Source organism: Vidua chalybeata, chromosome 8 (assembly GCF_026979565.1).
Source record: "Vidua chalybeata isolate OUT-0048 chromosome 8, bVidCha1 merged haplotype, whole genome shotgun sequence".
NCBI classification, from domain to species: domain Eukaryota; kingdom Metazoa; phylum Chordata; class Aves; order Passeriformes; family Viduidae; genus Vidua; species Vidua chalybeata.
Genome location: NC_071537.1, coordinates 2992724 through 3015916, shown reverse-complemented (window position 1 = coordinate 3015916; position 23193 = coordinate 2992724). Strand labels below are relative to the sequence as shown.

General features: G+C 43.8%; 1 protein-coding gene across 1 annotated transcript in view; it reads right to left on the bottom strand.

Annotated features, from left to right (window-relative positions):
• The window catches only part of ADAM12 (ADAM metallopeptidase domain 12), a 177612-nt gene that overhangs the window by 68311 nt on the left and 86108 nt on the right, over positions 1-23193 (bottom strand). The window contains exons 4-5 of the mRNA XM_053949228.1: positions 9645-9723; positions 6053-6129 (exon numbers count right to left, since the gene is read on the bottom strand). Of these exons, the coding sequence (XP_053805203.1) occupies positions 6053-6129; positions 9645-9723 (156 nt within the window). The remainder of the gene's footprint in view (positions 1-6052; positions 6130-9644; positions 9724-23193) is intronic.

Here is a 23193-nt window from a genome sequence, read left to right as displayed (position 1 = left end):
AAATGTGATTTCATGTCCAGCATTTGGGCTGCAAGGAACAGTAATGGTGTAATTGTGCTGTCAGAGAGAGTGTCACGTGTGGGTGAGGAAGAGAAGGGAAAGGGGGCAGGAAAGGGAGAAGGAAAGGGAGAAGGAGAAGGAGGAGAAGGAGAAGGAGAAGGAGGAGGAGGAGGAGGAGGAGGAGAAGGAGAAGGAGAAGGAGAAGGAGAAGGAGAAGGAGAAGGAGAAGGAGAAGGAGAAGGAGAAGGAGAAGGAGAAGGAGAAGGAGAAGGAGAAGGAGAAGGAGAAGGAGAAGGAGAAGGAGAAGGAAAGGAGAAGGAAAGGGGCATTAGCATTGGTACCAATTTAGTGAGCACATTTTATCACGCCCTGCAGCAAACAGAGACAGGACAAGAAGACAGGACAAGAAGATTCCAACTTGCACATCCCACTAAATGCCAGAAGCAGAGTGGACGGAGAAGGAGCTCAAACACCTGGGTAGGGATCATCCCTCATTCCTGTCCTGGCAGTGATCCCTGTGCACACATTGGTCACAGGCTGGACACAATGCTCATCTCAGATCACAGAGGTGACCCTGAGCCAGGAGCTGCTCCTCTGGTACAGGCAGCACACAGAAGCCATGAAACCCCAGAAAGTGAATGGTTTTTAATGTTGAGCTCAAAATCCTCCAGGAGTTTCCAGGTCAGATAAACTACAAACCATGCAGGATGTTTATATGAACTAAAAGCTCTTCAGAAAGTATGGAGGAAAAGCTCACATCCAAACCAGTGCTTTTCTCAACAGGGATTTTCTCCTAACTTAACTTTTGGATGAAATATCTTCTTCTGTGGGAAAATGATGCTTGAGGAGTCATGAGGAATTTACATTTCTTTTTCTCACTGGTTTCTTACTTCCATTCCTTTTTTCAATAGTTGATGTCTGGAGTGTCACATTTAAATTCCCTCTTCAGCTGACTGTGTTTGGGCTGCAGTGAGTTCAGCCAGACCATTTGAAAAATCTATTGGCAGCCTCAGGTACCATAACTCTGTGATCCCAGTAAAAATGAGCATCAATTCCATTCTGGGGCCTTGTCCCCATCCCTGTCACTGTGGACACTGCATCTTTCAGCTGCTGATGAGGCTGGACAATGACAGAACACTTTCTGTATGTGTCACTGGGTTAATTACCTAACAATTGGGTAAAATATCTGAAGATATTCAAGTGCATTTTGGGGTTTCAGAAGAAAAAGGCTCCCTGGGAGATTTCTATCCTTAGGCTCCCGAGGAATTTTTGGGAGCACCTCTCAAGCTCCTCCCATCTAAGAGGTCACTGCAGATGCTTTTGTAGCACATTCCCATGCCAGAGTCCTCTGCCAGCCCCTGGCCCAGGGAGGTTTGTGCCCTTCCCCAGGCTGCAGTTCTGGGTGTACTCAGCACTCACAGGGAAAGCAATCAGGGAAAAATCATTCAAGTCTAAACAAATTCATCACAGAAGATGTGAGCGGTGGCCACAGGCCAAAATTATTTGCTAAAAACTTGAAGAGCCTCCAAGCTGGATAAACAGAAGGGTATTTCCTGAGGACAGGAAGGAAATGGCTCAACTCTGTCGTACCTTCACCTTCCCACAAGCTCTGACAGTCTAATTGGCTTTCTGATGTAGATGGACACACAGAAATCCTGATTAGCCATTGTTCCCTTTTCGTGCACTCAGCATTTCCCGAGCTCTCTCTGCCACTCAGCTCCTCCTTCTCGGAGGAGCCAGCAGGATACAGATTAAGACATGATTATATTCTCCTCTAACCTGCATTTTAGGCAGCTCTCAGTGTCAATCCCACTATTTCTGCCATTGTGCTCCTACGTGAGGTGAGGAGCTGATATGTTGTGTGTGTGAGGATGGAACAGAGCTGAAAAATGTGTGCTTGAGAGAGCTGAGCCTCCTCCTCCCTCCTCTTCATCTCTCGCTCCTCTATCTGCCTGAGAAACTTAAACCAAACTAACCTTAGTTTTCAGGTTTCACACAATTCTTCCTCATCACAGAACAATCACGAAAGGTTCAGGAGCTAAAACCTCATCTCAGCTGCTCAGCCACGTGGAGGGAAGACCTTGATGGTTGGGGGAGGTCAGAGCAAGGTTCCTCCAGCTCAGCAGCTTCTCTCTGGCCCTGCCTGACAGCAGCAGCTCAGGGGTGAGAGATAAGAACAGAACAAGCAGCCCCAGCTCTGAGAGCAGCAGTGTCAGGGACATCTCAGGGTTTGACAGCCCTGCAGAGGCTCCCTGAGCTCCCCTTCCCAAATTGTCACATCCTTTTGGAATCCATTGATTCTGTCAGTGATCCACTGACACCCACCTGTGACAGCTCCAGTGCTTTGTTATGTGAATAAAAAGTACTTTCCTTTGCTCTCAAGTTTCAGCTGATGTCTCCTAATTTTGAGGTTATGAAGAGTATTCAGTAACTGTCCCCTCTCCAGCGTGACATTCAACCTTGTTTCATCATGCTCCTTTTCTCCGTCACCGCCTTTCAAAAGTGACAAATCCTCGTCTATTTTCTCTCCTTGGATAAAAGCTGCTCCATACCTTTGATCACAATTTTTGCCCTTCTCTGTACCTTTTCTGGATATATTGCTTCTTCCTCTTCTGAGATGGAGCAGGAGAGGGGAAAACAAGAACTGCATGCAGAACTCAAGAAGTGAGCGCTCTGTGGATTTATAAAGTGGTAATGAGGGTTCTTGTTTTATCCTCTATTTCTGTCTCAGTAATTCCTATGATCCCTTTTGCTTCTTTGACTGCTGCTGAGCACTCAGGCTTCAGAGCACACTGAAATGTGGAGCCTATTCTTTATGAGTAGTTTTCATGTCTTTTAATGAACTCTGCTGGTCTGGGGGAAAATGCACAGCCCCTACCTATCCACACCTGGAACAATGCCCACAGTGCCTGTCTGCTGGGAAGGGGAAGATATTGGTTCTCCAGCATTTCAGAGGGCTGACAGCACGCACTTCCTTTCATTAGATGCTTTTCAGGCACTTGAACCCCAGCTCCACGCAGCAGCTGTGTGAGGTAGGTAAGAATCATTAAATGGATTTCACAGATGGAGAAGCTGAGACAGAGAGATTTGTCTGATTCACTTAGAAACTGTCACAAAGCCAGGAACAGACCCTGAAAACGAGACCTGGCCTCCCTTCCAACAGCTGCTCCAGGGACTGTCCCCACCTGGGGCTCCATGGCCACACAGAACCTTATGTCTCTGCTCCTGCACCTTGGAGTCTTTATCATGCTGTGGAAAAACAAGAGTCCCTGCTCCATCAAGCTGGTGGCAAGTACATTATCTTGTCCCATCCCATCCCATCCCATCCCATCCCATCCCATCCCATCCCATCCCATCCCATCCCATCTTGTCCTGTCCTATCCTGTCCTATCCTATCCGACATTGTAAATCAGATGACCCCTGATGGGAAGAAATGCTGCTGTCTGCTCCAGATCAGAAGGCTGAAGGATAGCTTTATTAAAACTCTACTATATTACATTAATATACTATTTAAAGAGAGACTATCCTATTCTACATAGTTACTTCTTACTTACCTAACTCAAACTCATGACTCTGCTGAGAGCCCCAGCCACAGCTGATCCCACTGGTCACTGACCCCAAACAACCTTCACCAGAATCAACCCAGCAATCACTGCAGGTGAACAATCTCCACACCACATTCCACATGGAGAAAACAAAGGAGCAGAGGTAAAGATTGTTTTCTCTTCTTCTCTCTGTGCTTCTCCTGAGAGACAGAATTGTGTCTCTCTGTGCAGAGACTGTGAATGTCACATATCCCATCCCATCCTTTCCAATCCTATCCAGATCTATTCTTTCAAGCTAGCAAAGCTGCCAGCAAAGTAAGCCAAGGTGTTCTTCTGGACTGTCCTTTTTTTACAGCAGCCTGGTCTAGTGGAAGGTGTCCCTGCCCATGGCAGGGGTGGGACTGGATGAGCTGTCAGGTCCCTTCCAACCCAAACCATTCTGTGTTTCTGTGATCAAGCACAGGCAATATCTGGGAGTTATTCTGTCTGGGAGTTGTTGCTGTTGGTTGTTGGGCTGTGAAACAGGTTTGGTGGAGTGGATCAACAGGCACAGAATTCTTATCACAAACTGTTCCCACCCATGGACACTCTGTTTACCAATCCCAGCAGTGAAACAGGCACAGAAACTGAGATTTGTCCTCATCTGATCTCCTACTCGAACAAAACATGCACTGCAAAGGAAATTTCTGCACTTTTGTACTGAAAAAGGTGCTGCTCTGCTTCCTTGCAGAGAAGGAGCCTAATCCTGTCAGCTTGCACTTTGGGGACTTGTCTGCAACAGTTCCAGGAAAATGTCCCTGCCAGCATCTGCTGTCTTGACTGGTCTGAACCACCTAAAACTGGGAAATGACTCCGGGAGCTCCACAACTGTAAAGAGAGCACTTTGGAGAAGAAAGAAAAGACTTCTAATGTGGAAAAAGGCATTTTCTCTTGAGAGTGATTAATTTCCAGGTAGTCCTGGAGAAAGGACATCGATGCAGACCCTGTCCCACGAGGTACAAATTTTCCCTGTGGATCTTGCAGCATTGTGATCCTTTAACTAAAATACTGAGAGCTCTGCATTAGATTTTTACAAACAGTTTTAAATTCTGGATATATTTTACAGCTGACTGCTCATGCAAGGGGTTTATCAAACTTTTGGAAGATGCTGGATCCGTAGTGAAGCACCCATAAAGCCCCTCTGTGTGGGAATGAGCCAAAGGAATCCCATCCACTACAGCAAATGGGTCATTCCCATAGGGAATGGGGTGCTGGGATCAAACTCTGCTCTCTCTGCTGCTGTCTGTCCCAGAGCTCCCTTACAAAAGCCTTGACAATGCCACTATTGCACAAAATGCAAAATCAAGGGGAAAAGATTCCAGCTACTCCTGCTGTTTGTAGATAAATTAAACCCAGAAAAGGCTGAGACAGCTGGAAATCTGACAGGAAAACTGGGTTTTCCAAGGAGAACATAGAGCCAATTTACAGTTAATTACTGTGATTTGGAACAGCTCTGTGAGTAAATACCAGTCTCTGATTGTCCAAGTAGGAAAGATAATTGTTTCCTGAACTGTGTCTGTTGTGTATGTGAAATTTTGTCAGCCCACTCCTTTGTCAAACTCAAAGAGGTTTGATTTTCAGCAATAGGAATCTGCTGCTCTGCTGTTAACAAGCAGCTAAAATCCAAAAGCTGAGCATCTTACCTGCCATAAACACAATTACTGAGCTTGCACAGCCACGTGTGTTCTCTGTATCATAGAATCTTTGAGTCCCTGATTGCTAAAGCCACCACTCCTAATGATGAGGCTGCTGGACAACGAGTGATTCCACAGCTGGCAAAGCAGTGCTGACAGCACTGGTGAAACAGTTTTGAGGACAAAGAGGCCTGGAAAGCCACTGGACACTGCCAGTATGAAAATGTGCCAAGGAATGGGCACAAAGAGGGATGGGCAGCAGGAGAGAAGGGATGGCTCTTGGAAAATCACCCAAAATTGTGCTAGCTATTCTTTGTTTTTTCTCCTCAGAGCAGCTAGAGGGAAAATTATTTGTAGGGATTCGTCCAACATTTGAAAAAGAGATAGAATCATGGCATTATTTCTGTTGGAGAAGCCCTCTAAGATGACTGAGTCCAACCATCCCCAGCACTGCCAAGGCCACCACTGCCCCATGTCCCCAAATGCCACGTCCACATGGATTTTAGATCCCTCCAGGGATGGGGATTCCACCTGGGCAGCTGGGCCAGGTCTGGACAAACCTTTCCATGAAGGAATTTTCCCCAATATCCACCCTGAGCCCAGCCTGGGGCCGTTCCCTCTCCTCCTGTCCCTGTTCCCTGGAGCAGAGCCCAACCCCCCCGGCTGTCCCCTCCTGGCAGGAGCTGTGCAGAGCCACAAGGTCCCCCCTGATCCCCCTTTTCTCCAGGCTGAGCCCCTTCCCAGCTCCCCCAGCCCCTTCCCCAGTATTGATTCATGCATTAAGAGCCAAAGCAAGCACTGAGGAGCTCAAACATTGCTGGAATCTGGGCTCACCTGAGTCCCGAGCAGGTGCTGAGGCTGACGGAGGAGCCGGGGAACCCCTGGACCCGGCCATGGTAAAAGCAGTGACCCTGTGCAGGAAGAGAAAACATTTCAGTGCTCACAGACGCTCTTTGCTCCTGGGTTTCCAGCCCTTTCATTCCAAGGTGATTATCACTTTCAGGCCACAGCACTCAGAACCACACTGACAGCACCTTTCCTGTCCCACCAAATATTCTCTGTGCTTAACGGACCAAATAGTCCTAAAACCATCAGTGCTCCTAAATCCCAAAAAGTTATAGGAGGTTTTTTTTTTTGTTTGGTTTTATTTTGTACAGGATTAATACTGTTAGATTTGTATGACTGACCCCCTTTTTCTGTGTTATGTATTTAAAGCTCTAATATTAAATATTTGATAATATTTTATATTATTTTAATATTATTTATATAACTTTAATATTTTATAATATTTTATAAAATAATCAGATTAACAAATATGCTGCTGCTGTAGAGACCCCTATTTTTATTTAAGGGCATTTAAATCTGTGTATCCCTATAGGAGGTAGGTATGTGAAAAGAGAAGTAGAACAAAGCCAATCCCAACCCTAGAACTTGAAATAAAAATCACAAAGAACTTGAAATAAAAATCATAAAAATGAGAAGGAAGGGAAACAGGTTGGAAAGGAAATTTTTTATTGAAATACCCAAGAAGCTGCATGTTATTAAAAATGACCAAGAATAAAGGGGGACTTCTATTTTGAGCGACAACAGTCCAGTTTCATTTTGTGCTTAGGTTATTATATTTCTTTAATAATCCACTGCTTGCAAAAGGCACCCACAGCAGAGGGTTTCTAAGCACATCCACATATCTGTCTGGAATCAAGGCTAATTTTCTTGTTGACTAAAGGTTATATTGCATTCCCAATACCACCTGGAAGCTGAAAACTCTGCTGTGAAAGGTTCCCATCTGATCAGTGCAGAGGGAAGTTATCAGTGCTGCAACCTAACAGTCATCTCCCTGTGCCTCTTATGGCTTGGTTCATTATTGCATTAATTAACCTTTCCAGGCTGGGGCACGGTCTTCAGTCACAGCAGATTTCTAAAAAGCAGCTTGATTTTGGTGAAGAAAGCAACAGTCTGGGCAAGATGGAATGATTCAGACAGGACTTTTCTGCTAATAAGTTTACACCAGGAAAAACGTTTGTTTGATTTCCAGCACGAGCAAGTGAACACAGAACAGCTCTGACTTCCTAAATACAAATCTCAAATCTTTGTCAGTGGAAGAGATGACAGAAACAGGGTGAGAGTGTTTTACTCTTGGGTATTTTTATCATCAATCCTCATAAAGAGTCAGTAACACATTAGCAAAGATAAAGCCACAGTAGAAGGGAGTCACAGATTGAATTTTTGGGGGGTTATCACTTCAGTCACAATTGCTATGGATGTCAAACTTTTGGTGTGGGTGCACTATTTCACTTCATTTCAGTGTTATCAGTTCCATGCATCCAGTTGATAGAAGGAAAATCAATGCCCCTCCCACTCAAGCACTGGATCTCTTATATGCTAAAAGCAAAAATAAAATAGGTTTATTCTCATTACTTAAAGCAAGCATGAGGTGAAGTTCAGAGCTCCTGAGAAAGAAATCTTTGGGTTTGAGCATCACCAGAGCTGAGCAGAGCCCCAGTGAGATGGGGAGGGGAGCAATATCTTGTTCCATGCAGCTGCTGCTGTGGTCCAGCTGTCTTTATCTAAGAGTGAATTATGGCAAAGGGCCTGGTTTCTTTCCCTCTCCACATACAACTTGTCGTTTTATTAACTCTGAGCTCCTGGTTGTGGCCCATTTCACAATTTCTCTGAGATCCAGCAATGTGATGCCAAAGTTCAATATCGAAAATGTAAACTTATCAGAGCATGGCCTGCAACAGGACGGGGAGAAAATTGATTTCTAGCTCAGTAATACCACTGAATTTCAGGATTTTTTTCCTGCTATCAAATCTTTTTTATTCCTGCAAACGAGTCTATAAAATGGGTGACCCCTTAAAAACAAATAATTACCAAGGCTGATCCATGATACTTAAAACCTCACTCTACCCTTGCTTGAGATCATTTAATAAATAGCAGCTTTTGACAATTTTCCAGGTGCTATAAATTGAAAAGTAACCTAGACACTGACTCGTGTGCTAGAGAACTGCCCAAGTGACAGCTCCACAAACCTGCCTTGCTTTGACCTCCAAGCAGGATTTGACTAAGCAACTTCTCAATGGAAAATCGGATTTGGTTTCAACTCCAGACTGTATTGATGTCCTCAGTGAAGAAGAGATATAAAAATGAAATCAGAGACTTATCTTTTCTCAACCATATTGCAGCATTTAATGAAAAATGAATGCACTGAGCTCTCTTTTTCAGGCAGCAAAATGCAGTGTCATTACTAATCATGACTTACTTTGCCATTTTGCAAACAGATATTGTGTTTTAGCACAGAAAACCTGTCATTAGCTGTATACATGCTCCTGTTAACTCAGGTAAATCTCTAGAAGACTCATGTGTTTCATTTATTTCCTTTTACTTCCTTCAGGAGTCTCTGCAGCCTTCCTGCTCCCAAAACAAATGACTATTTTCTCCTGAGCTGATTTTGAAGGCGATATGAGCACCCAGCAAAATGAAAGCACTGAAAGCTTTTGAAATGATTGCTTTACTTGGGGTGTCTGCAGCTATAATGAAGATGCTCTTTCAGAAGTAAGATGTAATGCAGAGAAATAATTCCTTCCCCTGATCCCAGCAAAGCCCGTTATGGATGGGAACACAAAGCATGGTGTCTCTGCTGACAGTGCCAGTGAGTAAATACCATAACAGAACAAATACTTTATGGGACTTAGGCAGATAAAAGATAAGCTTTGTAATTAAAATGGCTTGCTGCATTATTTCTAATTAAGGCATTCATGCTGTCAGAGGACAAAAAACATTGCTGCCTTAAGGGGTTTTTATTTGTAAAAAGCAGGTTTTAACTGCTTATTTTAACAAGCCATATTTTGTATAGATCCATATTTATACATGTACATAAATATACACATACATACACACAAATACAAGTATAAAGTACATCCACACCACACTTATGGCCTGGATTTAAAAATAAACTCAACCAACACCCTCCCCCAAACCCCACCCGTGACTTCTCCAGTGAGGAAAGACACCCAAGCCTTCCAACCTCTGACATGAACTTTTGCACTCTGGAAATCAGATACTTAGGGTGTTTTTTTCCCCCAAACAGAACCAGGCCTTTTCTCCATAACTGATCAGACATGAGTGCCATAATTATCAAATTTTAATGGGTCTATTTCCAAGAAGCTGAAAAAAAAAAACCCTCACAAATGTTAAAAGCCATGTGGTTCAAACCCCAGAGCTCGCCTCTAAAGGCTGCCTCTAAAAATTCAAATGTAGGATCAGAGCAGTCACAAAGACACTGAAGGCAACAGTAAAAAATAAAATAAAATAAAATAAAAAGCCACACACTGAGCTGCTTCATCCCAGGGCTCAGATCCTGGCAGAGAAGAGTCTGGATTTTAAGGATGAAGCATCATCTGTACCCAGGACACCCCAGCCTTACCGTGTGATTGCGTGTGAGAACCACGTCAGTGCCGTCCTGCAAATAATGGGTCTCTGTGAAGCCTCTGGCCAGCAGGCCCCTGGAAAAAACAGAGCACAGGGAATATTGAGGCCACCTCACCTTGAATTTATCCTTTAGTGGCTCTGTTTGAGATAAGGATCAAAGCCAGGCATTAAGGATTAAACGCTATGGGGAATAAGGGAAAATGGAACTCCAAATATTGAAGCTGCAGGACACGAACACTTCCTGTGGTAATTGTGAATAGACTACAAGTTTCCAGACTGTTTTCTCTTCCAAATGAGGACTCTGTGCCAGCACATTTCAGTGTTGAATCTTCCATGTAATTTTCAACACATCTTAGGTTAAATCTAGGGACACCTGGGGTTTAGAGTATTGTTAAGTAATGGTGATTTTTGAAAAAGAAAATGTTTTCCCTGTGTTCCTTATTTTTCCATCTAATCTGTTGTATTCATCAGCAAGTGACCACCCAAAGACTAATTTAGCCCTTGGTGAGTGAAACAAACTCCTCCTATTGACACTCCAGGGAAAACACTGCATGAACATCACAGAATTTACAGCACTGGATTTATCCTGATCATCTGAAAGGATATTCAGGAATGGAAATATAATGATTTCACAGGAGACTGTGCAAGATCATGTCTGGGACGAGGCAGTCTGTTCCCATTCTCTCCACACTTCCCCTCCTGCCTTTGGCAATGAGATAAAAAATTTGGACTTGCAATTGTCATTTTACAGGAATCTTCAGGGAGGGGCATGTGTGACAACCATGAAGACTTCTCTTTTTGTAGGAGCTCATGGAAGAGGGAAAGCTGCATCTGCCTCTTAAAAAAAAAAAAAAAAAGTCTTGCTATTGATCTGTTTTCAACTCCTTATCTAAAGAGCATTTCTGACAAAGCCAGGAGGAGGAACACTCATTCACATTTACTCCTAGCACAGGTCTTGAGTTGTGCTCCTCATCACAAACATCCTTGAGTTTTGACAAAATTTCTGGTGAACTGCAAAAGCACGATATAGAAGGAGCCAAGAGGCAAATGCCACCATCAGCATCAGAAAACTGGAGAGTGTAGAATATCGAAAATCCCTGGCTCTGCATTTCACCATGTTCACTCTGTTCCACTTCAAAGAGGTGTTGGGTTGTCCGTTTGAACAAACCAGGCCCTTTCTTTTATTTAAAGCTGATTAATGCTGCACCCTTGCAAATATTGTGGTGGGAACCATTACACAGTCGTGGTACACGTTTCTTGTGTTTGTATAAACATTATAACTGGAGCATAAACACACATTTAATTTTCATTACTGATTAATTTGCATCACATTAATATCCACTGGCTCCATCAGGATCTGGTTGTGCTAGGAACTCTACAAACACTTATAAGGGAGAAAACCCAGCTTTAAAAGCCTCTGTCTTGATGTAGGGAAAAAAAAATAAGGAAACAAGACCAAAAACAAAAAAGAAAGGGAAAAAAAGAAAATAAGGAAGTGGCAAGGCAAAAAAAATGAAGCCCCAACACATTATAGTGAGCACTCAAGCACAGATTTTCACATTTAACTTTTAAATTTTTCAGCTTGTGGGAAATATTAGCATATTAATAGATATGGAATGTTAAAACACTGCAGCCTTTGGTGGGTTTGTAGGAACTGGAACTCAGGTAACCACCACACCCACAGCAGGATTGGGGTGCCCAACCAAACACCTCGTGTTGATTTAGACACACGGTAATAAATCACAGCAACCACAGGGACACCTGTGGGGCCTCGGAGGACACTTGACTGCAGTGGTGATCTCACCTCTTGTGCCTGCAGCCTCCACAAACCCTGCCAGGAGCACAGTGGGATGTATCCAGCAACCATGGAGTGGTTTGGCTTGGAAGAGATCTTTGAGATCCTCCAGTTCCACCCCCTTCCCCTATCCCAGGTGCTCAGAGCTCCATCCAACATCCCTTGGGCACTGCCAGGGATCCAGGGGCAGCCACAGCTGCTCTGGGCACCCTGTGCCAGGGCCTGCCCACCCTGCCAGGGAACAATTCCTGCCCAAAATCCCATCTAAACCCACTCAGTGTCAGTTTGGAGCCACTCCCCTTGTCCTGTCACTACACACTCTTGCAAAAAGTCCCTCTCTGTCTCATTATGACAAAGAGCAGCTGCTTTCATAATTATCATTATTTATCTACCACTGCTAAGTTCTGCACTTGGCAGGCATTAATTGCCTTTGTAAAGGCAAGATCCCATCGCTGAAGCCAACAGAGTTTCACTGTGCAGCTTTTGGAAATGGGATTTCATCCAGGACAGGGGAGTGAGTTTCATTGAATGGGACAAAAGTACAGGTAAAGGTAACAGATGTAGCAGAAGGGCAAAGTGATTGAGCAACACACTTGCTTTGTGCTCTGCTGTTTCCAAGGTGTTTGACAGCAATGATGATAAAGGTGACCTTTCTGCTGCTGTTCATTCTGCTCTAAGGCACAGATTTAGAAAATACTTCACAGATCTGTAGGTTTGAATACCAGAAGGGATTTGTGGTCACCAGCCTGCCCTGCCCCATTGCAGGGGTCATCTGACCTGAATTTATCTTCTGCTACAATGACAGGGAAGGAACCAGATCCATTTTCCTACTGTAAAGAGCCCTTGCCTCAATCTCCCATGAAGATGGAGCTATCACAAACCTGGCAGGATTTTAACTAAGCCCAACCTAAACCCACTGCACTTTTTATCTATTTTAACTGTGCCAACATTCAGTTTCCAGCCACTGAATTGGATCTCATTCCCTCACATCAGAGCTTTATTTTTGTTTGAGTCTTCCATGGAAAGTTCTTCCCACTAAAGTGAGGAAATGTAGCAGATAAACAAATTCCTGGTGTCAGCAATGTCCCTGTCAGGATGGAAGTTTGGTATAGATCCTGAAAATACTGGCTGAGAGGAAGAATTCCCAGTGTGAGCTGTAAAAGACTGGTGAGAGCACCAAGATGATGGAACCCCACTGTTGGACTAACCTAAGGCAAGCAAAAGAATGCCCCAGTGTGAGACACAGAGTTTTGGCTGCCCCTGGATCCCTGGCAGTGCCCAAAACCAGGTTGGACCCTGGGGCTTGGAGCAGCCTGGGACAGTGGGAGGTGTCCCTGCCATGGCAGGGGTGGCACTGGGTGGGATTTAAGGCCCCTCCCAACCCAAACCGTTCTGTGATTCCATGATATCAAACCATGCCACTGGGAAAAGAAGACAGCTTCTCAGGGCTCTGCACCAAGCCTCCTTCAGTTTGGTAACTCAGACATCAGTGCTGAGACATCTGCCCTGCTGCCACATCCGTGCTGCTGCCAGCCTGAGAATGAGCCAGGGAAAGGTTTTCGCCACACTGCAGAGGGCGAGGAGCTCTGACATGGTGCCAGGGAGTCCAAAAGTTCCTGGCAGAGGAGGGAGCTTTTATCCCCACTTGCAAAATGTCCAATATTCTAAAAGCTGTGTAGCTGGGTATGTAGAGCTGGTGCCCAGGGACAGCAAGGCATTTCTTGACAGGTTATGAAAATTAAGTGTAACAAGCACTCAAATTCCACTACTGAGTGTGCACCACTTCGCTTTCCAATTATGGCAATGATGTTCAACATAGCAAACAATCAATCCAGCATATGTAACTACCAGGTAATTTAATTACCAACCCACCCCCCCCAAAGATATGCAATACAATGGATTGATTTACATTTTTGGTTTTGACCCAGAGTAAAGGAGATTAATAGAGGAAAGTAAATTAATTTAGATGGCAAGCTACTTAACCTAATTGGATCAATGTAATTCTGATAGAGCAGGGATCAAAATAACATTAATATATCATAGAGCAATTCATCACCATGTCTGGAGTTTCAAATGTTGCCAGCTACAATGCTCAGCAGTACCAGATGATTATCAATACTTTGCCCTGCATGAAAGACAGAAACAAATGCTATGAAGAACTGCATCAGCTGCTTGATGTGATTTTAAAAAATCAGCTGAAACAACATTACAGCTTTCTCATTGATGACCCAAAAGTGCAATTCCTGAGCATAATTACTTATGCACTTAGTCACTGTGTTTATCAGCAGTGATTTGTTCACATTTCACAGAATCACAGGGTGGTTTGGGAAGGAAGGGACTGTAAACCCCATCCAGTTCCACCCCCTGCCATGGGCGTGGACACCTTCCACTAGACCAGGTTGCTCAGGATCAAATTTCCCAGAGCCAAATGAACAAGCAGAAGCTTCCATGGCCCAGAAAGATAAATTTTATGCCTCCTGATCTCTGACAGACACAGCACAGTCTCCTTCATCCTCTGTAAGTCAGCAGAAATCTTCCATGTCAGACTTGCTGAAGCATTTTCAGGTGTCAAGCAAGTAACCTAAGCCTCAGAAAATATGATGAATTTTATTTAAACTTCTAATCCTCACCTTCCTGGCCCCCCACAAGGTGAAATCTGAGGTGGCTTGTTTGGGGAGGGAAAAAATGTCCTGGTTCAAGCACATCAGATTTTTTTTTTCCTCAATCCATTTAATGACAGGAGTGGTAATTTAACACACTGCCTCTCACTTGCAAATGAGAAAATCAGTCTCTGCTCTCCAGGCACCGATATATTATTTCAAAAGGTTATAATGATATTTCATCACCCAGGGAGAGTCAGACAGACAGTCACAGGAGTCAGAGATGGAAAAAAATCTAGTGGATCATACCAAGGGCCTCCTGGAAGCCAAGTGTGCCATAGATCAAACCAGGTTCTGTCTCATCAAGCTGCAAATGTCAGGAGCAATGCTGATCCCACCACTTTCCAGGGCAGATTACTTTGCGTTCCAACAGATGTTGCTGTCATGATGCATTTCCCAAAATCCAGCCTTTTCTAGTTTTTCCTAGCCCACTTCTTTCACCAGCTGAGACAATTGCTTTCCTTCTTGGTACATCTGTCGTTTACATAGGTGCAGATTATTATCAAATTGTCCTTCAGCCATCCAAGCACCAAGTACAGAGTATCAGGCTGTAAAAAAGGACAAGAACTGTGCACTCTTCATGTCAGTGCTGTGACATTCACAGTCTCTGGACAGAGAGACACAATTCTGTCTCTCAGGAGAAACACAGAGAGAAGAAAACAATCTTTACCTCTGCTCCTTTGTTTTCCCCATGTGGAATGTGGTGTGGAGATTGTTCACCTGCAGTGATTGCTGGGTTGATTCCGGTGAAGGTTGTTTGGGGTCAGTGACCAATGGGATCAGCTGTGGCTCGGACTCTCAGCAGAGTCACAAGTTTGTTAGTTAAGTAAGTAAGAAGTAAGTATGTAGAATAGTTGAGTTTCTCTTTAAATAGTATATTAATGTAATATAGCATAGTTTTAATAAAGCTATCCTTCAGCCTTCTGATCTGGAGCCAGACATCATCATTTCTTCCCCGTCAGGGTTGCCCTTTTTTACTATACAGTGCTACTCAGGAAAAATCTCAGCATCATCTCAGCAGGAGCAGACCCTGGGGTCCAACATCACAGGGATGCCCCCCTTTGGTTACCTGGTTTCTCAGCAGTGGAGAGAAGGTGCTGTGCCCTACTGACCTCTGGAGAGGAACATAACATTCTGTGTGCTCTGAAGGCTGATCTTCTGCTTCCCCTTGGCTTTGATTCACAGCTCTGTGTGGTCACTCTACTGTAGGAACTGCTGTTTTAGGAAGAACACTACATACTCCCATGACTTTGAAAAGGGTGGCAGTCGGTGTGCTGCCCTGTGTCAGTGCCCACAGAGGTGGTGCAGGGCTGGCTCAGGTGTGGCTGGGCTCCTCCCTTCCCCTCTGGGCTGCTGCCTGCCCTCACACGCCCCCCTGACCTTACTCAGACTTTTTACTCTGTTTAGTCCTTCCCAATGATCAAGTGCCTGTCTTCTCCTCCATTCAAGCACTGCCTCACTCTGTTATACAAACTCTTATTAAAACCCCTCTGGCAATGCATTTGAAACCTCTCCTACATCTGGGGGAGGTGAAGAGACTGAAACAGGATGGTGAACAGGCAGTTATAAAAAATGTCATTTATTCTGCCTGCTGACACCAGCCTACTCCATTAATTCTTAAGTATCTCAATTCAGGTCATGTTGACCTTTACACTGAAATTAGTTGTTATTTCTTCAATTGCTGCATTTTTTTCCCCCAGGTACACCCAGAGGAGTAAACAAGTCTGTTGAACCTGCTGCCTCTGCTGTGGTGGTCTCAGTGCAGGCGCTCAAAGGTGATGTTCACAGAGGTGTTTTTCAATTCTTCTTTCCCATTACAATGTAAAAAACGAGTTCAGCATGGGTAATGAGTTTCCCATGCACGGGTACCTAACACCATTCTATTCACAAAACCATCTCATACTCTATAAACACACCACATTCTTTCCCTTGTTTAATTATCTTAAGTGATTTGAACTGCTTTTGGACATTTTCCCATTGAATGTCTCCACTTCATAATATCCTATCTGCCACACTCCAGTGTGCTGCCACAGAGGGGCTGCAATGTCATAATTGAAGAACCTGAGAGATTGAAATTCGTGAGCTTAATTAGCACAACAATTCAGAGGAAAAGACGGGAGTAAAATAAAACTGTAATAGCTGGGAAACCAACCAAGCATCCCAGGTTTCAATAGTAACTCTATGGTAGTAACCTGCAGCCTATTTCACATGGGCTGGAGATAGACAATTTGAGTAGATCATACATTATATTTGAAAAATATGTCTTTGTGCTTGCACCCAGTCCTTTTGATGCAGAAATTCATATAATCCTCTGCCTACTGGAGTCCAAGTTAAAATCTATCCCCTGGAATGAGTGGAATACTGGCACACTGAGAACCAGTTCTGACAAACACATGCTGCAGGTGAGATCCATGCTCCGGGTGATCCCTGAACAGTGTGTGGGAACAGGCACTCCCATCCTTAGCTGCTCGCTGGCCTGCTGGGAGCAGGGAGAGAAGAAGGACAAATCCACCTTTTCAAGCCTCCAAGCACCCTGTGCTCATAACTCGTCACTGCATGTGGCGGCAGCGTGCAGAAACCCCAACAGCCTGAGCCAACAAATCTGAACAGCTGAGGGAGGAACGCAGCTCCCTGGCTGGCAATCACCCAGTGACTGAGAGCTTTCTTCTTCCCTGACTGCTGGGCAAATAATCCATGAGCTTCACCTCCCCAAATTTCAATAGGCAAAGACTGAAATGAAATCCAGCACGTTGGCAGCCTCCCATGCTGTTCTGGGCCCTCAGTGCACACCCTGCTTCCATCACTCACTGTCACATTTATGTCACCATTTACTTGCCAAAACTTCAGCATTTATTTATCACTCTAATTCCAAAATGTTAATGAAGAGGCTACTGCTAAGCAGTGTGTGGGGAAAGCAGAAAGGAGATAAATAACAGTGTTCCAACAAAGTAGATGGGTAACAACAAGTTATTTCGCTGAAATGGCTTAAACTTGGTCAAGATGTCCAGGGTATCCCTAATGGGATGGGTTTAGGTGACCCAACACCTCAGATGGGCGTTGAGGGAAGAAACAACACACAGAGCACGTGTGGGGGAATCAAAGGAAGACCAGCAAGGTTCACTCTGTCTCCACAAGAGAGCTCAGACACAGCAAGACTTCTCCAGCAGGAGAGGGAATGGCAGCACTTCCATGGACTTTGACTGGAGCTGATCCATCTCACACATCCCAAAAGCCAAACTCACAACTGGATTCCCAGCATTCCCATGTTAACCTCAAAGACTTCCTGACTGCTTTTCACTGTCCAGTTCTGATATACCAGAGCTTACAGCACCTCTCTTGGAGTTGTGCTTGTGAGGAATATTTCATATCAGCTCCCTGAGCTTCCCGGTGTGGTGGATTAACAGAAATCCTGTCACTGGTTCAGCTGGGCTGGGTGCCATGAAAAGCAAACATTTCAGGAAAGGCTCCAGAATAACACAAGCCACAGATTGTTGTCAGTGATGGAGAGGTGCTGGTGCTTATTGGTGAATGGATTTTTGATGGGAAAACACAATTCTGTACATTTAGGCACAGCCTGTGGGCTGCCTGCTTTGGGCAGACTTTACTGCTCAAGCTGCGTTGAGTGTAATGGAAGTGGCCTCAGTGAAACCCTGAGGCAAAAAAAGTGAAATAACCACTGAACTCCTGCACCTCTGAAGTATCTGGGGCAGAGATCAGCAGGAACGTGCTCTGCCACCCTGCAGGCTGAGCCCAGACCCGTCTGTGCCAGCGAGAATTCTGGGCTGGCTTGGGCTGGACTAAAGACTGCCACGGCTCTGGAGCTCCTGGCTGCCCCTCCAGGATCTGCTCCTCACAGGGCAGTGCTGTGGTCCTGGATGGAAATCACATTTCCCAGCGCTGTGCTTCCACTAAAACTTGTACAAGATAATCTAAAAGCTTTTTATGACATTCTGATCTTGCCTGCCCAGTACAGAGTTGGAGCTGCAGATGCAGGGAACCCTGAACAAAACCAAGGCCTGAAAGACTCCCCAGAATCACTGAGATGTTTCAGAAGCTCAGAGGCACATACATCACAGGTTCTGGGAACCCTGGTTACTGAGAATTTTAGACTTTCTGTACTGACAAACACTGACCCCCCCAAAAAAAAAACATTACATTTAACCTGAAGCCGTAGAGAAAACTTCCAAAATTGAATAATAAAAATGAGATTATGAGCGTGTAGTTTGAATAGAAGTGTGTAATATCACATAGCAGAAAACTTAGAGTTTAAAGTTTTAAAATATATAATATATATAAAACAAGATAGAAGTTTTAAACCAGACACTAGTCCTTTACCTTTTTCTTCACCTTTTTCTTTATGGGTCTACGTAGTATTGTGTAATTAAATTAAAAAATCCACATTGTGGAACACAAGTAATTAGTTATTAAGTTAAAAGTAAAAATAATCTAAGTGTCATTTCTTAATTAGACAGTTTATCCTTAAAAAGCCTTATAAAAAAAGAGATACAACTCCATTTTTAACTTATTAGAGTAAATTACTATAGAGCTCACAGTTTGTGAAGCTGTAATATAAATAAAAACTAATAAACATCTGAATCCAAACAAAAAATACCATCTCACACATTTAAAAAAAATTTAAAAACCTTAAAAAAAATCCACAACAAGTGGCAGACATGATGTTTTTAATGCATTCCTTTCCAACATCCCAGCACTGCCTTTCATAAAATGAAAACATTCTTCCCAGGCCCTGTAACACTCCCAGGATGGCATATTTGCAGTCAGTAGTAACTTTGGAGATACTGGGCTGGAAAGCTGTCAGATTCTATTTGAAATGTCTCAGTTAATTAAATATGTCACTCGTAGCTGAGTAAAATTATGCTGCTGAACAGATGTCACTGGGCAAATTGTCTGACTGTACTTGCATCTGAACATTTTCAGACTGCTACGGAATTCTGGTTAAGAGATCCAAGAAAACCGCTCTTAACACGGAAAATTTATAAACATAGAAATTTAAGTAACTCCAATGAAAAATCAGAACTTATTAAAATAGAACTAGCGAAATGCAAACAGAGCTGAGGGATTACAAAAGGTTATTGCAAGCATCTGCAATATTTTTAGGAAGCCAAGCTCCTACAGTAATGAAAAGTCACTGAGCCTAAGTTTATCCTTAGACTCCAAACAACAATTGCATCTTTTTTGTACCTTATTCTTGCTTTGGAGTGTGTGCCTGTAGGCTTGCATTTGCATTTTTAATTTTCAAGAAGTTTTATTGCCATTTCTGCCAATTTGTTGAAACATGAAATCGTACTTTTGTTTTTAACTAAACCCACAATTTCCTCCTTGCCACCAGCATGAACCATTTGCTCTTAGCAGGCTGTGCTCATATTTCACTTGCAGAATTATGGATTTTTAGAGCTATGTCTTCATTTTGCCCTGTGCCTCAGTGTCCCTCTCACTAAACTTATAAAATGCTGGGTGAAGAGGGCAGAGGTCGTAAGGAGATCTTTGTGTTTAAATCCCAAGCCTATAAATCTGCTTTAAAACTCAGTAGGTGCAAAAGCACTAAAATAAGTGGCAGCTTGTCAGACCAAAGGTCCACCTAGTCCTATATTCTGTCTCCACCAGTGGCCAATACTAAGGATACAACTCATGAAGAGGAGAAGCATTCTGCATCTCCCCAAAATACTGCTCCTGCTCTGCCTCTGAATCCTTCATGAGCCAGGGATCAATGCAGGGTGGAAGCTGAGATTAAACACAAGCTCACAAGGCTGTTCTCAGTGTCTCCTGCCACTCTTCCTTCCCAATTAAAGCAGTGACTTCCATGAAAATCAATTAATTTGGCAGCACAACCAGGCTGCAGCTCTGTGCTCAGGCTCTGGAGGCTGCTCCCGTGGAGAAGGCTTTGATTTCAGTGCCCAGCACAAGTTCAGTGGGACAGAAAACCAGCCAGGAACATTCCCACCGTGTCAGGAGCCTGGGTGGTTTTGTTTGGAGCTGCCTGGGAATGCTCACGGGCTTTTCTAGGGTGTCAGGGTTGTTCTTACCTGGGCAAGCAGAGCTGTGTGGGACCCCTGTCAACCCCTGTTAACACCATTCCCATCCAAACCCCCAGAGCTGCTCTTGGCTTTGCCAGCAGCACCATTTCTTGCACAGAGGTGTCACTGGATGATGCCTGATCCACTTCTTAAACAAGCACATCCTCAAAGACAGGGGTTGCCCCCACCCTCAGCCCCTGGCCGGGGGAACACATCCCAAACTCTGATCAGCTGCTGGAATATGGCACTGTGCTGTCCTGGGAAAGCCTGGAGGGATATTTCAAATAACATCAGGCTACACTCTCAGGAGAATATGGCTCATTTCCAACTGACTCTGCTTCAAGATATGACTTAAAATTAGGATGTGATTCAAAACAGAACCATGGGCCTGAGCTACCAAGCAATGAGGGAGTTTATAGGGTGAAGGCAGCTGAAAGGATGGGGGTTGAAATATTCCTCCTTCCTTTCTCTTTCTTACCCATTATGTCCCTACATTCCCTGCATTTTGCTTTAACCTTTCTCCATCATCTCTCCTTTTCCCTGCATCATTCCCCCCAGCCTCTTTCATCACCTCTTGCACGCTGAGGTTTATTATTCAACAGGAGAAACATTTTCCTTGGTACATAAAAACACAAAAAGCAACACGACCACGCTGGTGCTTTTCTTCAACAAGCCTGAAACCTGTGGGTACCACAGCAGGGTGGGAGACTGGCACCTGTCAGAGCCCAACTCCACAAGATGTGGCATCAGTGGGACCTTTAATGGAGGTGGCACTGCTCACCACCCCTGCTGTCAGGTCAGGCACCATGCTCGTGTTTTTCAGGCAGCAGAGGAAGAATAATCAGTGAAATCAGGAAGGGTAAATTAGTTTTTAACGTCTTTCTTTGCTTTTTCACCTCTCTCTCTGCTCGGCACTTCCCCTGAATCTAATTCCTTGACTCTGCCATGTGTCAGACCCCTTTATGAGCAAATTAAACCCATCAATCCAAGAGCAAATGACTGCAGGGGAGCACCAGAGCAACGCCTGTGGCTTTGGGGAGGTGAGCCACGACTGAGCACGGAGCAGATGGACGTGGGAAGGAAGGACAGCAGAGGGCTGAGCCACCAGCATCCCTCCTCCTCCTCCTGCACTCACAAACACAAAACAGAGAGAAACCCCACAGCAGCAGCTCCTTCTTCTTGCACTCATTTAGGAACTGATTAACGTCAGAAGCAGATTCTGACTCCTCTCTGCAGTGAGGTTTTTGGTCCAAACTCGCTCCTCACCCACTCTGAGGCTGCAGTGAAGTCACTGCAGACATGCTGGTTTAGTGAGAGAAGGATCAGACTCCATCTTTTAGTGGTTAAGACACAAAATTATAATTTTCTTTTCAATTCCAGGAAGTAATTAGTTTATAATAACATTTAACATTTAGTTGCTGACAGAGATATGACACTTATCTTACATAAGTCATTTTAATTATTCCTACTAACCAAGACCTCAAAAATATTGTGCAGTCTGAGCTAACAATGCCTTCTCAGATATTTTTGGTTCTACTGTCATTTGAAAAATTGATGCCTAGAGCATCAGCATTTATCAAGCTCATTATAGATTTCATCCAAATGACTACAGATAATTAAAAGTATGCTTCATTTTTATTGTAATGTTTTCCCCCCTAACACTGCAAAGTAATTCCGTTGTTGCTCAGGGTTTCAGGAATTAATATAGACTCATCTGCCAGAAAATTAAGTTCCACAGGATTATAGGCAAACAATTCAAATACCCAGATGTGAGTCAAGCATGCAGAAATTATATGTGCACACACACAAATATATTCATATATATACTTTGGAGTACTATATGCATTTTCACATACATTAAACAGTCTTAAAAATGAATTGCCAATTCAGAGAGAGCTACAGACTCCTGGGTAACCACTCCCTGAAAATCAGCCTTCTCCAAAGCACTTGGGCAAGTTGGACAAACACAAAAAACCCTTTAGATTTTTATTTTATACTTACATTTATCTGTTTCTATATGAAATATATGCACATGGTGCCCCATCCTCTTATACCACACAGATTTATTCACACTTAAATACAGCAAGTTTATGCTACTACTGCTGACCTGAGAAATCCTGGCAGCCTTTGCTTTATTTTGTGTAACTGTGTGAAGAAACAAGGATTTTGGGAAACTGTTCAAGAGGATTCTGGAGAGCCCCCCTGCCCCAGCTAAGGTTTAAGTGATGTATTGGAAGTTTTTAGTGATGCAAAACCCTTCAGGAGATTTCTGAGCTAGCTGGGCTTGCTCTGCTGTGGGAACTGTGTCATGCACAAGTGAAAATTGGGATTGCTGGATAGATGTAGAGTTGTATTTCCACACAGAACTAAATTAACTTTTTTTTTTCCTATTATTCTTAGATCAGGCTATGTCTGTCATACCTGGAACTGCTATGACTCTTGTTAATAATGCTTATACAGAACTAGAAAATTGATGGGGTTTTGCTGCTTCTGAGGTTGCAGTATTTAGTACAACCCTGAGTTTGACTGGCACAACCACAACACACTGCACACAGAAATCTGCTTCATTCCAGGATCCTCAACACTACTTGAATTAATTAACTTCAAGTGTGATCGATTTTCCTTGGCACCCCCTTATCACCAAGAGCTCTATGTTTTTACATGACTTCCCATGTTACTTTGAAACTCAGATCACCTGTAAATAGCAGTGGCATTAAAAAGCAATTACAGATGCATGTCTTTTGAATGTCCCTATTGTAATCCACGCTGGCAAATCGGAGAGATAATATTTAATGAGACAGACACAGAAGAAACTCTCCTGATTTAGTGCTAACATCCACATGAAGCAGTGCTAGCAAGGGGTTGCTGAGGCAGTTTCAGACTGAAATAAGAAAGAAGAGAAAGAAAAAGCCCATAATGAGAAGCATCTGACATAAATATTAGGAAATTGATCTATATTTTATAAAGGTCATTTTCTCTAAGACAGTTTAGGTTTCCTCCCACTCACGGAATGGATTCACAGTGAATAAACCTTTGACTCATGAGGGTATTTCA